The sequence below is a fragment of the Castor canadensis genome, chromosome 14, assembly GCF_047511655.1.
Source record: "Castor canadensis chromosome 14, mCasCan1.hap1v2, whole genome shotgun sequence".
Lineage (NCBI taxonomy): Eukaryota > Metazoa > Chordata > Mammalia > Rodentia > Castoridae > Castor > Castor canadensis.
Window position 1 is genome coordinate 16,701,088 of NC_133399.1, and position 12,801 is coordinate 16,713,888.

Consider the following 12,801-nt stretch of genomic DNA (forward strand, 5'->3'; position numbering starts at 1 on the left):
TAGACCCTCAGATGCCAAGGGTCTATTGCAGCATTCATCCTTTGAAGTGCTCCCAGCCTGGGGTTCCATGCAGCTCTGGCAGCTTTGCCTGAGTCCCTATTCTGCCTTTACCATTTATAAGCTATGTGACCTTGGGTAATTTTCCTTAATCTCTCTGTGCTCCAGTTTCCCCATCTATGAAATGGGGATGCAGGAGGTGCTTAAACTGCTTTGCTGAAAAGAACTGACTCCTTACTCGGGCACATGAATTAACTAAAAACAGGAGAAAATCTTGGCATCCCTGTCTCCATTTTGTACTTGTTGTCCTTTGCTCTGAGGCATTCTCTGCTGCTGCCACCTTGGAATCAAGGAAGGACAGGAATGCTAGATAACATCTTTGTGGCAAGGGACTGAAATTATCCCCTAAGAAACAGCAGAGCCTTGCAGGACAGACCACCCCTCCAAATGAGGACAATTACCTATAATGATGAGGTTGCACCCTGGAGCAGGGGCAATCATCTCATGGAACCAGATTGCTCCCCTCATGTGGTGACAGTGATAACATCTTCAGTGGAATCTTTCTGGGAACCCTTGGACTGACATGGTAACAAGAACAAACCTGTGACTGGGACTTTTTAATTACGCATACCTTTTGTCCCCTGCCCCCAATTCTTTTGTCTACTTAAACTTATTAACTCATGTCTGTACCCCGAAGATGGCTGAGGATGAGCTGAGCGCTTACTCTGCCTCTTCCCACAGCACGTCCCGAGCCGTGCATTCTCTGCCTTCACCTTGCCTCTTTATTTGGTGTACAGGGGTGAGTGGCCGGACCTGGCATGTAAACGCCAGGATCCAAAACTTCAGTTTCAGCGATACTCAGTTTACCTTCCAGGTCTGCTGGGGGGATTAAATGAGTTAATATGTGAAAAGTGTATGCAACAGTCCATTGCACATAATAAGTGCCTGGCAAAAAGTAAGATGCACTGTCTCATTATTGGCACTGGGAGTTTAATTGAGCCTAGAGGTCCCTCTAGGAAGTTTGTGGTTTAGCTTGTTAATTATGGGTCCTCACTAAATAGTGCCAGGTTGGGGTGACTCCCTTGCAGTGCCCCTGGGGAAAGTGGGGTTGAGTGACACACAGAAGGGAGAGGGACAAATTTGGACACTGTTGGAATAATCTAGAACAGCTCTTATGGAGTGGCAGAGAAGAGACTGATTAGATTGCATTCAAGAGGAAACTGAAGGGTGCCAGTGACTCAGGCTTGTAATCCTAGGCTGAGATGGGGAGGACCACCAGTTGGAGGCCACCTTGGGCAAATCGTTCGCAAGACCCACCTCCAAAATAACCAGAGCCAAAATGGACTGGAGGTGTGGCTCAAGAGGTAGAGCACCTGCTTCGCAAGCAGGAAGCCCAAAGCTCAAACCCCAGCCCCACCAAAACAACAAAAAACAAAAAACTGAGAAACCGAAGGCGTTCCCACTAAGTTGGGTGGGGGGGGGGGAGGCAGGATTGGGATGGAACCCAGGACTTTGCCCATGCTGGGCATGCGCTTTATCACTGAACTATACTCCCAACCCTTGGAAGTAAGTTTAAAAAACGTGGGTGATATATTAAATCGTAGCAATGAGCCAGTAAGAGGTAACAAAAGTTGACAGGGAACTTGGATTTAGCGCAAGAATGACTTCTGTACTGACAGGGAGATCATTTTCCAGAAGCTGGACGGCAGGAATGTGACGGAACATGGGAGGGCATCAAGGACCAAGATGCTTCCGGGCGTCTGCTCCCCGTTACACTAAACCAAGAAACTCCAAGTTTCAGAAGTGCGGGGAGCAGAGGGACGGAGCCATCATGGTGGGCGGGCCACGATGAGGGGCCGAGACCTGGTGCTTGGGTGAGGGCGGGGCTTGCCTGAGACGAAGACCCGGATGATGGGGAGCCAGGTTGCTGGCTAGTGACAGCTCACGCCCCGCTATAGTGTTAAGCGAGATACCGCCGGGCGGATGTGGAAAGAGAGATGCACATGAACAGCTCAGTACCTACCTGTCTGCAATGTGGAAGCAAGGGAAGGCTATGGAAGGTCCGCCTGCGAGGGTCCTAGCCACTGGAAGACGCTAAAGGGCATGGCCTCCTGGCTAAGAAAAAGGGAGGGGGAGGGCGCAGTGTGAAGTCTGCAGTCTGAGCCAATGAAAGACGAGGAGAGGCGGGCCCTGCAACCGAAGTGACCAATAGAGACAGGGCTCTGACGGGGAGCCCCAGAACGTGGCTCCGGCTCCGCGCATGAGTGTAGCGATTACCGGGCGCCGCTATGCCAAGTGGGCAAAAAGGGGCTAGCTGCGCGTCCGGGTCACATGACACAGAGGGCGCCGAATTCCGTTGGAGTCAGGGCTGTTTCCTGTGGGTGAAGGTTGAATGGCCTTAAAGGCCGAGTCAGTGTCGGAGAAACATCCTGATGCGATTTGACCTTGGCCCGCAGCCGGGAATCATGAGTCAGGGTAGGAATCCCGGGCTCTGCATTTGAGAGGCGTGGCTTGGGACTAGGGTCGCGCGTGCTAAGCTGGGGGGCGTGGCCTCGAGCTTCTTGGTGACAGCAGTGGGGCGGGATCATCACTGGGGCTGAGATTCGGAATCCTGTTTTAAAAGAGAGGCGGGGCTTCCCACGAATACATTAACAGGTAAGTACAGTCGAAAACTAACTGTTTCGACACCATTGGTGACTGCATTGACCTGTGGTCGCCTAGTTTGGGAGGTGGTGGTGACGTAAGGGGGTGGGGCTGGTATCGCGAGAGGCGTGGCTTCACGTGGAGACTCGTTGCTTACGGGGCGTGGCTTGGTAGAGTTGGGGGCGTGGCCTCAGAAACTTGGGGCGGGGGGCGTGTCCAAGATCCGGGCTGGTAGAGAGGCAGTGCCTTCTTCCGGGTGAGATTATCGTAGCCAGGTCTTGGCCCTGCGCTTTCTCCCTTAGGTGCTGCCTCATGGAGACTCCCGCTGCCGCCCCTGCCGAGGGCTTCTTCCCCTCGTTCCTGCTTCTGGCGTGCGGGACGCTGGTGGCTGCCCTGCTGGGCGCCGCTCACAGACTGGGACTCTTCTATCAGCTGATGCACAAGGTGTCTGGGACAGACGGAGGCGGGCAGGCAAAGAAGGAGGGACCTTATGGCGCTCCTTCCAGCTTACTCATTTTACTGGTGGGAAAGCGAGTCCCGACTAGTTTCGAGGGGCTGGTGGGAAAATTTCTTGCAGAGTTTTGTGCCAATCGCCACACTACATGGGCCTGCGCTTTGCCCTTAGGAAGACATAATTGGAAAGCTGCCGCTGCCAGGACACGCACTCTGCCTAGCTCCCCGCCCAGGGACCTGAGCCCTTTTTGCAGAGCAGAAGGAACCCATTTAGACTGTGCTTTCTAGACCCAATGGGATCAGTGTTTTGAAGGCAGATAGAAGATGAGGTGGTTGTGACAGTTGCCCCCTGCTGAACTTCCGGCTTTAGAGATTTTTGTTACATATCCGTAACCACCTCCTTGGAAGTAGGTTCTGTAGTTTCTGTCCTCTTTTCAATAAAAGGAAACTGAGGTCCAGAGAGGTCATTTATTAGTTTTCCCTACATGACCTAGGGCAAGAAGAGCCCACAGTCTTGCTCTGAACCTCTGGCCTCTCTGTCAGAAACTTACCCCTTCCCCAAGCCCCTGTCCAGTCCTTCCAGGATCCACACCACTGACCTTGAAAGTTGTAGAGATTTAAGGCCATGAGGGTGCTGGTACTGGATACTCAGGCTATTGTGTGCCTGCAGCTGCTTCTGTGCCAAGCATGTAGCATGCAGCCTGTTAGCTGGGCTCTGGCCTGCTCAGAAGAGTAGGAGGGAGGCAAGTGCCAGGCCCTGCAGGGATACCAGACAGTAGGAAGGAGTCTCAGTCAGTGTCCTCCTGCCCCAGGCCAAACTCCCTGCATTTCTGTAGATTCATCTTCCCTCTCCTCTCTTTCTGATTGCCCCACCATCCCTGGGGCAGGCAGTGTAACACAATGGAGTGCTTGAGAATGGGGTTCTGTTGGACTTTGAATCTTGTTTGGTGTCCTTAACTGTATGAAAGATAGTATGCAAGAGGAGTCAATAAGATGATATGCCCTCTTGAGCCTAGTGCATAGCATCTTATCTCAAACCAACACCCACTTTCTCCTGACCTTTTTTTTTCTTTCATGGTACTGGGGTTTAAATTCAAGGCCTTGTGTGTGTTTGTTAGGCAGATGCTGTACCACTTGATCCATGCCCCCAGTCCTTTTTTGCTTGAGTTATTTTTCAGGTAGGGTCTTGCATTTTTCCCTGGGACCATCCTTGGGTTGTGATCCTCCTACCTATGCCTCCTGAGTAGCTGGGATCACAGGCGTGTGCCATCATGCCTGACATTGGTTAGGATGGGACTCTGTGTAGTTTGTATATGAGTGACCTGAATATACTTTAGCTCTGTGTTTTGATTTGACCCAAAGAAGCACCAATACATCTCAAGTCTTTGTTTTAGAAACTTAAAGTCTGTGCAATGAAATATAACCTGAAGGGATGTGAGGACAACATGGGGTAGTTTGGTTGGAGTGTAACAATTAAGTTAGATAACTGTATTTTCTCATTTTCAGATATTTGGGTTGCCATAAAAGGAATTTTTGATGTTATTTTAATTTTCTGTACCAAATAAATGTATATATAAAGGAAAAGAAAAGGTGGGACTCTTGCTAAGTTTTTGCTCAGGTTGACCTCTAATTCCCCTCCTCTTGATCTCTGCCTCCTGAGTAGCTGGGATTACAGGCATGAGCCACTGTGCCTAGCTTTATTTATTTATATATGTATTTATTCGTTGGTGGCACTGTGGTTTGAACTCAGGGCCGTGTGCTTGCTAGGCAGGCACTGTACCACTTAAGACATTCCCCCAGCTCCTCTGACCTCTGACCCTGCTCCTGTGCTGGCCCTTGATTATCTTGTCTCCTTCCCCCTCCTTCTCTGGTGCAGGTGGACAAGGCAAGCGTCCGGCATGGTGGGGAGAATGTGGCTGCTGTGCTTAAGGCCCATGGTGTGCGGTTTGTCTTCACACTGGTCGGTGGGCACATTTCCCCACTGTTGGTGGCCTGTGAGAAACTGGGTATCCGTGTGGTGGACACACGGCACGAGGTCACAGCTGTTTTTGCTGCAGATGCTGTGGCCCGCCTGACAGGTGAGGGGATATGGAGCGCTTTGACTGCTGGTGGGACAGTGGCATAGGGACTCTGTGAGAAGCAGGTGTTTTCTGGGCTTAGGAGGATGGCCAGGACTGTGGGAATGGCCGTGATGTGTCCCTGTTTCAGGAACGGTGGGTGTGGCAGCAGTGACTGCAGGACCTGGCCTCACCAACACGGTGACTGCAGTGAAGAATGCTCAGGTGGCGCAGTCCCCGCTTCTGCTCCTGGGAGGGGCTGCCAGCACCCTGCTGCAGGTGTGTAGTTCTTGTGGGGGTGGGTACCGCGGGCCCCAGGGAGACTCCAAGGGCTCACATGATAACTGCCCTACCCCATCTCTGCCAGAAACGGGGTGCGCTCCAGGCCATGGATCACATGTCCTTATTCCGGCCGCTCTGCAAGTTCTGTGCATCTGTGCGGAGGGTGCGGGACATTGTACCCACCCTGAGAGCTGCAATGGCTGCCGCGCAGTCAGGCACCCCAGGTACGAGGGGCAGGTGCTGGGCACTGATCAGGCACTGGGGCCCAGATGCTGGGGAAGGTGCCATAGGCTCGGCATCCTCCCTGTCCCTTCAGGCCCAGTGTTTGTGGAGCTGCCTCTTGATGTGCAGTATCCCTACTTCATGGTTGAGAAGGAGATGTTGCCAGTCAACTTGCCCAGGGGCCTTGTGGGCAGAGTGGTCTTCTGGTGAGTAGCCTTCCTGCAGCCCTTGCCCTGTCCTGCACGGATCCCTCTGTTTACCCATTGATTTGCACGTGGACTGCGGACAGCATCCCAGGAGGAATAGGATGTGCAAAGGTCCTGAGGCAGGAGGGAACTTAGTGGGTTGGGGAAGCAAGGTGTGGCCTTTGTGGAAGTAGGTGAGCAGAGGGGAGGAGGTAAGGACTGAGCTCAGAGCAGCCCTCATCTTCCCCTCCCATCTGTTCTCTTCCTGCTTCCCTTCTCCTCTTTTTCCTCTTCTTTCTCCTTTTCTGCTTTTCCCTCTGTCCCTTTCCTTTGCCTGTCCTTGCCCCTCCTCTTCCACACATTTAGAGAGCCCAAGCTATGTGCCAGATACCAGGATAGGCATAGGGTGACAGAACATTCAGGTCCCTCCCTGTGCTCTGGTGTGTGAGAAGTGCTTTGTTCTGTGGTCTTTCTGTTAATGCTTGGCCCCCAGCCTCCTGTCACCCTGTACACTTCTCCCCTTATTCCCTCCCTCGCTGTGCCTTGCAAGGCTGGCTCTTCTCTTCTTTCCCTTTAAACTGGGTTCCTCACTGTTCTGCCCTCTGCAACCTTGACTCCTTAACAGACAAAGCGTGCTTCTGGCTTTGAGCTCTGACTGCTTCCTGCCAACACCCATGTGTCTGCCTTTAGCTGGATTGAGTGTGCCTTGAGGGCAAGGCCTGGCCAGAATTTCTTTTTGTGTCTCCAGGGCCCCAACATGGGGCCTTAAAAAATTTGGAGTCCTGGAGCTCAGTGACAAAGACACAGAGCGGCACTGTATGAAGTAAGAGCAGATGACATGGACTTATCCATGTTGCTGAGTGTTTCGTGAGGTGCCTTTTTCTTTTTGTTTGTTTTGCAGTGCTGGGGATGGAACCCAGGGCCTCATGCATGTTAGGCAAGAGCTCTAGCACAAGCTGTACCCCCAGCCTGCAAAGTGCACTTGTAACCTAAGTGGGTAGTTGATGGACACTTGGGATGGAGGGGCTGTATTTTACATTTTTCAGAGGAGGACACTGAGGAAGATGAAGCCCAATATCTCTCAGCTAGATGTGGCAGAACTGGGACCTGAGTTCATGTGTGGAGGTCCTGACCCACAGCCTTGGCCCTCCATTCGGGCACTGATGCTAGTGTTCTGGGGTGACCAGCTCCTTTACTTACTTCTTGTTGTCCTCTGCTGGCAAAATCCCCTAATTAATCCTGGTAACTTGGTTCCTTCTTGTCTTCCTCACAGGTACTTACAGAATTGCCTGACCAACCTCTTTGCTGGGGCTTGGGAGCCTCAGCCTGAGGGACCTCTGCCTGTGAACATACCCCGGGCATCCCCCCAGCAGGTGAATTGCCTCTTTTGTACAGCCCAGGACCCTCCCCCAGGACCCTGGCAGTGCTCTGCCAACTCTCTTCCTGAGCCAGAGTTGGGGCCTCAATCTTGGGGACTCAGGAATGGCCCTTTGAGCCCTACCTCTCACCCCAGGTTCAGCGCTGTGTAGAGATCCTGAGCCGGGCCAAGAGGCCCTTGATGGTGCTGGGCAGCCAGGCCTTGCTGCCCCCGACACCCGCTGACAAGTTTCGGTGAGAACCTCAACCCTGCCCTTAGGATGGCATCACCTGATGCACCCAGTCCCTGGTGTTCTAGTTCTCTGTGGGGAGGGGGAAAGCCTTGGCCAAGCTGATCTCTGCTCTGTCTGGACCTCCAGGACTGCTGTGGAGGCCCTAGGAGTCCCCTGCTTTCTGGGGGGGATGGCACGGGGGCTGCTGGGCCGCAACCACCCCCTCCACATCCGGCAGAACCGTGGCGCTGCCCTGAAGAAAGCAGATGTTGTCATCCTGGCAGGTGGGTCTCAGCCTCCTTTCTCCTTCCCTCTAGACACCCCTCTCGTCCCACCCCACCCCAGGGACCCCGTCCCTCATCATTGTGCCACACCATCATGATCATCCACCTTCCTTCCTCTGCCTCCCCCTTCCCCTTTAAGGCTGTTGAACAAGCCTGAATCTGAACTTCAGTGAATGCCATGAGGCTGCACTTGTGTGCTCTGACCTGGTGGCCTCAAGGATGTATGCCTAGTGGACCCGTGCTGCGTTTTACACATTTTTACCTAGAGAACTTTGAATTTCACCAGACGTTTAATATGCATAGCCATTAGCTCTTGCCATATATAGCTGTGCACAGTTTAACAGGGTACATTTTTGAATTTTATTTTATTTTATTATATTATTGTATTGGGGGTACACTGTGACATTTACAGAAGTTCTTAACAATATATCATAGTTCAGTTCACCTCCTTCATCATTCTCCTTTATTACCCCCTCCTCCGAATTCCTGGAATAGTTTCAACATGTCTCATTTTTTCCATTTACATACATGTGTATATAATGTTTCCACAATATTCGTCTTTCTACAACCTTTCCTTATATCCTCCCCCCCTCCCATGGGTACCAACCCCAAGACAGGACCTATTTTGCCTTCCTGTTCTCTATTAATGAAAAAAGACCATTTTGTTTGTTTAAGATATCTACATGGGGTGTTTCCTTGTGATATTCCTATGTATACATGTATTATAACCTCAATTGGTTTATCCCCTCTATTTCAGCAGGTTTAAACGTTCTACATTTATTTGTATAGAAAATACATCAATCATGTTCATCTTCTTGAGTTCCTTTTTTTACCCTCTCTGTCCCCTTAGTGACCTCCCCGTAGCATGATCAAATATAAGCAATATTATAACAGTATACATTGAGCAATGCATCACCAGGCAAGTTTGTGCTCATGTGGACATATGGACATCACTAATGTACTTTACACACATCAAGGGGCCACGATGTCACTAGATGATGTCATCTTATGAACCACAGTCATGAGACCACATTGCCAAATATGACATTGCTCAAAATGTCATTATATGGTACAGGACTCACCCTCAATGGCTTACAATGCATTTATTGTCGCTCAAGACCTACTGGCAGGTTTGGTGGTCATTTTTGTGGGTTTGGCCAGGCTGATCCAGTGGGGAGCTCGCTCGTCTATTTGAGGGTTGGTGGGCTGGCTCTGTGGCTAGTCTAGGATGGTCTCAGCTGGGATAACTGAGGCCCTATCATGTCTCCATTGCCCCCTGTTTCTCATCCTTCAGCAGGCTAGCCTGGGGCGGGTCACTTGGAGGAAGATGAGAAATGTATCCTACCCTTCTTCCCTACCTCCCTCTTTCCTCCCTTCCTCCATTCTCCTTCTCTTTCCTTCCTCTTCCTTTCAGTTCTCTTGCTTTTCCTTTCCTTCATTTCTCCTTTTTCCTTTCCCTTTCCTTTGTGCTGAGGCTGGAACCCAGGGCCTCAAGCATGCTAGGCAAACATTCTTACTACTGAGCCCCTCTTAAAACCTGGTCCAGGAATGGCATGCCATTGCTTCTGCAGCTCACAAGGCCAGCCCAGAGCTGCAAGGTCACTGCAGATGGTACAGGTGCAGAGAGAGGTGATGCACAGGGACATTGTATAGTCTGTGTACCATCATGGATCAAAAGTGAGACAGTAGGCGTTGCTCCAAACACTGGCCCTCCACCCACTGATGCCCTGTGTCTTGCTTCAGGAGCCGTGTGTGACTTCCGCCTGTCTTATGGCCGTGTCCTCAACCGCAAAAGTAAGATCATCATCGTCAATCGCGACCGGGACGAAATGTTACTCAACTCAGATGTCTTCTGGAAGCCCCAGGAGGCTGTGCAGGGTAAGCCCTCTGATATTCCTACCGCATGGTCCCCTCTCCTCCTGGCCTCTGCTGCACCTGGCTGGGTGAGGCCTGCACCCTGCCCCAGGGAACAGCCAGTTTAAGACGTTTGGCTCTCAGATTAATGGGTGCTTCTGTAGGGACAAATGGTGAGGTGGGGCAGAGGGCCTTGGAAATAAATGTGCCTGTGATCATGCTCCTGGGTAGTTGCCTCTTGTCCTTGGGCCAAAGAGCTCACTCCTTAGCCCCTGAGCCTCTCTGTCATCTTGTCCCTCTGATTTCAGTCCCCTTTCTGTGCCCTGCTTTTTGTTTTGGCAGTAGTGGAGTTTGAACTCAGCGACTTGAGCTTACTAGGTAGGCTCTCTGCCACTGGAGCCATGCCCCAGCTCTTTTTGCTTTAGATTTTTTTTTTTTTTTTGGTGAGACTGGGGTTTGAACTCAGGCTTCAAACTTGAAAAGCAGGCGCTTTATCCCCTGAACCACACCTCTAGTCCATTTTGCTCTGGTAATATTAGAGATGGGGTCTTGCAAACTGTTTTCCTGGTCTGCCCTGGAACCGTGATCCTCCAGATCTCAGTCTCTCAAGTAGCTAGGATTATAGGTATGAGCCACTGTGCCCAGCTGCTTTATTTATTTTTTAGGTAGGGTCTCATGTTTTTGCTTCAGTGAGCCTAGACCTACCTATACTTCCCATGTAGCTGGGATCGTAGGTACATCCCACTAAACCTGTCTTATTGATTGAAAAGGGGTCTTACTTTTTGCCTTAGTCCCAGATGACTTGGACTGCAATACTCCTGATCTTTGCCTCTGGTGTAGCTGGGATTACATTCGTGAGCCACTGCACTCGACCTCTTTGCCTATCATTTAAGGACATTTACTCTCCCCTGTAGCATAGGTGATGGGGTGCTCTTGGGTTAAGCAAAGAAGTGGCACTGTTGCATGTGTTTGGCAAGGTCCACCCCAGCAGCTGGTGGGCTAGAAGAGGTGCAGGCAGAGGCAAAAGGAGGAGCTGTTAAAAAGGGCTAGGACAGCCAGGCCAACTTGGTGAGACTCTTATCTCAAAATAAAAATAACAATTAAAAAAAGGACTGGGAATGTGGCTCAGTGGTAGAGCACTTACCTAGTATACACAAGATACACATGGCCCTGGGTTCAGTTTCTAGTACCAAAAAAAAAAAAAAAAGCCAAGACAGAAAGGACACAGCCATAGCCTGGAGTGGGGACAGATTAAGTGAGGAATTCAATCTCTCCCAGCCTGCGTTCAATCATTTCTTAAATGGGGATAGTGAAAAACCCATCATGGTATTGTGATTTGTTCAATATGAGCCCCTTCTGTCTATGTTGAGAACCTGCTTGGTTGGTGGAGCTGTTCTCATTTATGCTTTAGAGGCAGAATTGTCAGGACCTCGTGAACTGAGGTGTGAGAGGCAGGGAGGTGGTGAGGCCGGCTTGGGTTTGTAATGTGCTCCCTAAACCTCATTTCTCTGGCCTTGCCCATCTTGTCTGGGTGGCCTCACCTGGTTCTCACAGGTCTGGGGTGTGTTTCACCTGCTTTGCCCTAGGAGTGCCCATGGCTTGCTTCTACCCTTCCTGCTTGGTTACTGCTCTTGGCTTCCTCCTGTTTTCCATCCTCTAGTACTGGGAGGGCAGGAGGAAGCCACTGCCCTGCAGCTGTGCCTTCTTCCTTCTTTAGGAGATGTGGGCTTCTTCATGCTGAAGCTGGTGGAAGGCCTTCAGGGCCATACGTGGGCCCCAGACTGGGCAGAGGAGCTGCGGGAGGCCGACCGGCAGAAGGAGCAGACCTATCGGTGGGCCTGTGTGGAGTGGACATGGGAGGGGGCATTCCCAGCAGGCATTGCTGTCCTGTTGACTTCTTTTGTCCCTGTTGCAGGGAGAAGGCAGCGATGCCTGTAGCCCAACATTTGAACCCGGTGCGGGTTTTGCAGCTGGTGGAGGAAACTCTGCCTGACAACTCGTTTCTTGTGGTTGATGGTGGGGATTTTGTGGCCACTGCTGCCTACCTGGTACAGCCCCGTGGTCCCCTGCGCTGGCTCGATCCTGGTAAGGAAAGGCCTACACCTGGGGCAGCTTGCACTGTCTGGACCCTTGTCAACTCCTTGCTTTTCATCCTTTTAGGGGCCTTTGGGACTCTAGGAGTTGGTGCAGGGTTTGCGCTTGGGGCCAAGCTGTGTCAGCCGGATGCTGAGGTGAGGCACTGGATGTGGGAAGACTTGCTGCTGCTTTCTGGGCTGTGAACCACCCTAACCGCCCTGGGTCCCCCTTACCAGGTCTGGTGCCTGTTTGGGGATGGAGCATTTGGCTATAGCCTCATCGAGTTTGACACATTCGTCAGACACAAGGTGACTGACTGGGCTGTCCTGAGGGAAGCTTACAATTCTGGGTTCTGGGAGATGTCATGGGGAGGGAAGGCTGAGGATGGGCGGGGAGCCTCCTCTATTGATTTGTCCTCTGGCTGGCCAAACCTTCTGGCGGAAGGGTGTGGCCTGACCTCATCTTTTTGCTGCAGATCCCAGTGATTGCCTTGATAGGGAATGATGCAGGCTGGACCCAGATTTCTCGGGAGCAGGTGCCCAGACTGGGCAGCAACGTGGCCTGTGACCTAGCCTACACTGGTGAGGGCTCTTGGCATAGTGTGGGAGAGCACAGGATCCTGTTTCAGGCCCAGCTGGGCTTCTGTTCTCTTGGGTTGGCTCTGTGGTGGGCTGGGTCTTTGTCACTATCTGACCCAATCTCTTCTTTTAGATTATCACAAAGCAGCCATAGGTCTGGGAGCCCGGGGCTTGCTGCTGTCAAGGGAGAATGAAGATCAGATAGTCAAAGTGCTGCAGGACGGCCAGCAGCAGTGCCGAGATGGTCACCCGGTCGTGGTCAACATCCTAATTGGGAGGACAGACTTCCGTGAAGGTGCCATTTCTGTATAGTCTCATGGCCAGTGTGCTTGGCTCCCTGCACCTGAATTGTGCCCAGCTGATTTGGAGTCTCATCCTTGCCTGCTCTGGTCCTATCCCATGAGGTCCAGTGACTTTGAAGCCCTCTCTGGGGGGCGGGGGGAAGAGGGATCAAAGCTTAGAGGGGCACCTGGCAGCCCTGCAGAGCTTTCGGCCTTTGTGTCTAGCTGTACAACCGTGCCCTTTCTTCCCAGCTTAGTCTGAATAAACCACCTTTGCCCATGTGGGCCCAAGGACACAGA

The 12,801-nt window shown here is 51.7% G+C and overlaps 1 protein-coding gene and 1 long non-coding RNA gene across 3 annotated transcripts in view; one reads left to right on the forward strand and one right to left on the reverse strand.

The window, feature by feature from the left end:
• LOC141416692 (uncharacterized) overlaps positions 1 to 2,270 on the reverse strand; it is a 38,515-nt gene extending 36,245 nt beyond the window's left edge. Inside the window, exon 1 of the long non-coding RNA XR_012441304.1 lies at positions 2,021 to 2,270. This is a non-coding gene — a long non-coding RNA (uncharacterized lncRNA). The remainder of the gene's footprint in view (positions 1 to 2,020) is intronic.
• Positions 2,271 to 2,332: 62 nt separating this feature from the next.
• Positions 2,333 to 12,801, forward strand: Ilvbl (ilvB acetolactate synthase like). 2 transcript variants are annotated; one of them, XM_020156112.2, is made up of 16 exons: positions 2,333 to 2,472; positions 2,943 to 3,084; positions 4,970 to 5,171; positions 5,302 to 5,429; positions 5,518 to 5,656; positions 5,749 to 5,860; positions 7,113 to 7,212; positions 7,353 to 7,450; positions 7,576 to 7,712; positions 9,456 to 9,590; positions 11,284 to 11,398; positions 11,482 to 11,651; positions 11,727 to 11,797; positions 11,879 to 11,950; positions 12,118 to 12,223; positions 12,354 to 12,801. In XM_020156112.2, exons 2-16 carry the CDS (start codon positions 2,953 to 2,955, stop codon positions 12,530 to 12,532), a joined length of 1,896 nt encoding a protein of 631 aa, XP_020011701.2. In that variant the 5' UTR covers positions 2,333 to 2,472; positions 2,943 to 2,952; the 3' UTR covers positions 12,533 to 12,801. The 2 variants fall into 2 exon arrangements, with proteins under 2 accessions (XP_020011701.2, XP_020011700.2); XM_020156111.2 differs by having other exon boundaries at positions 2,356 to 2,652.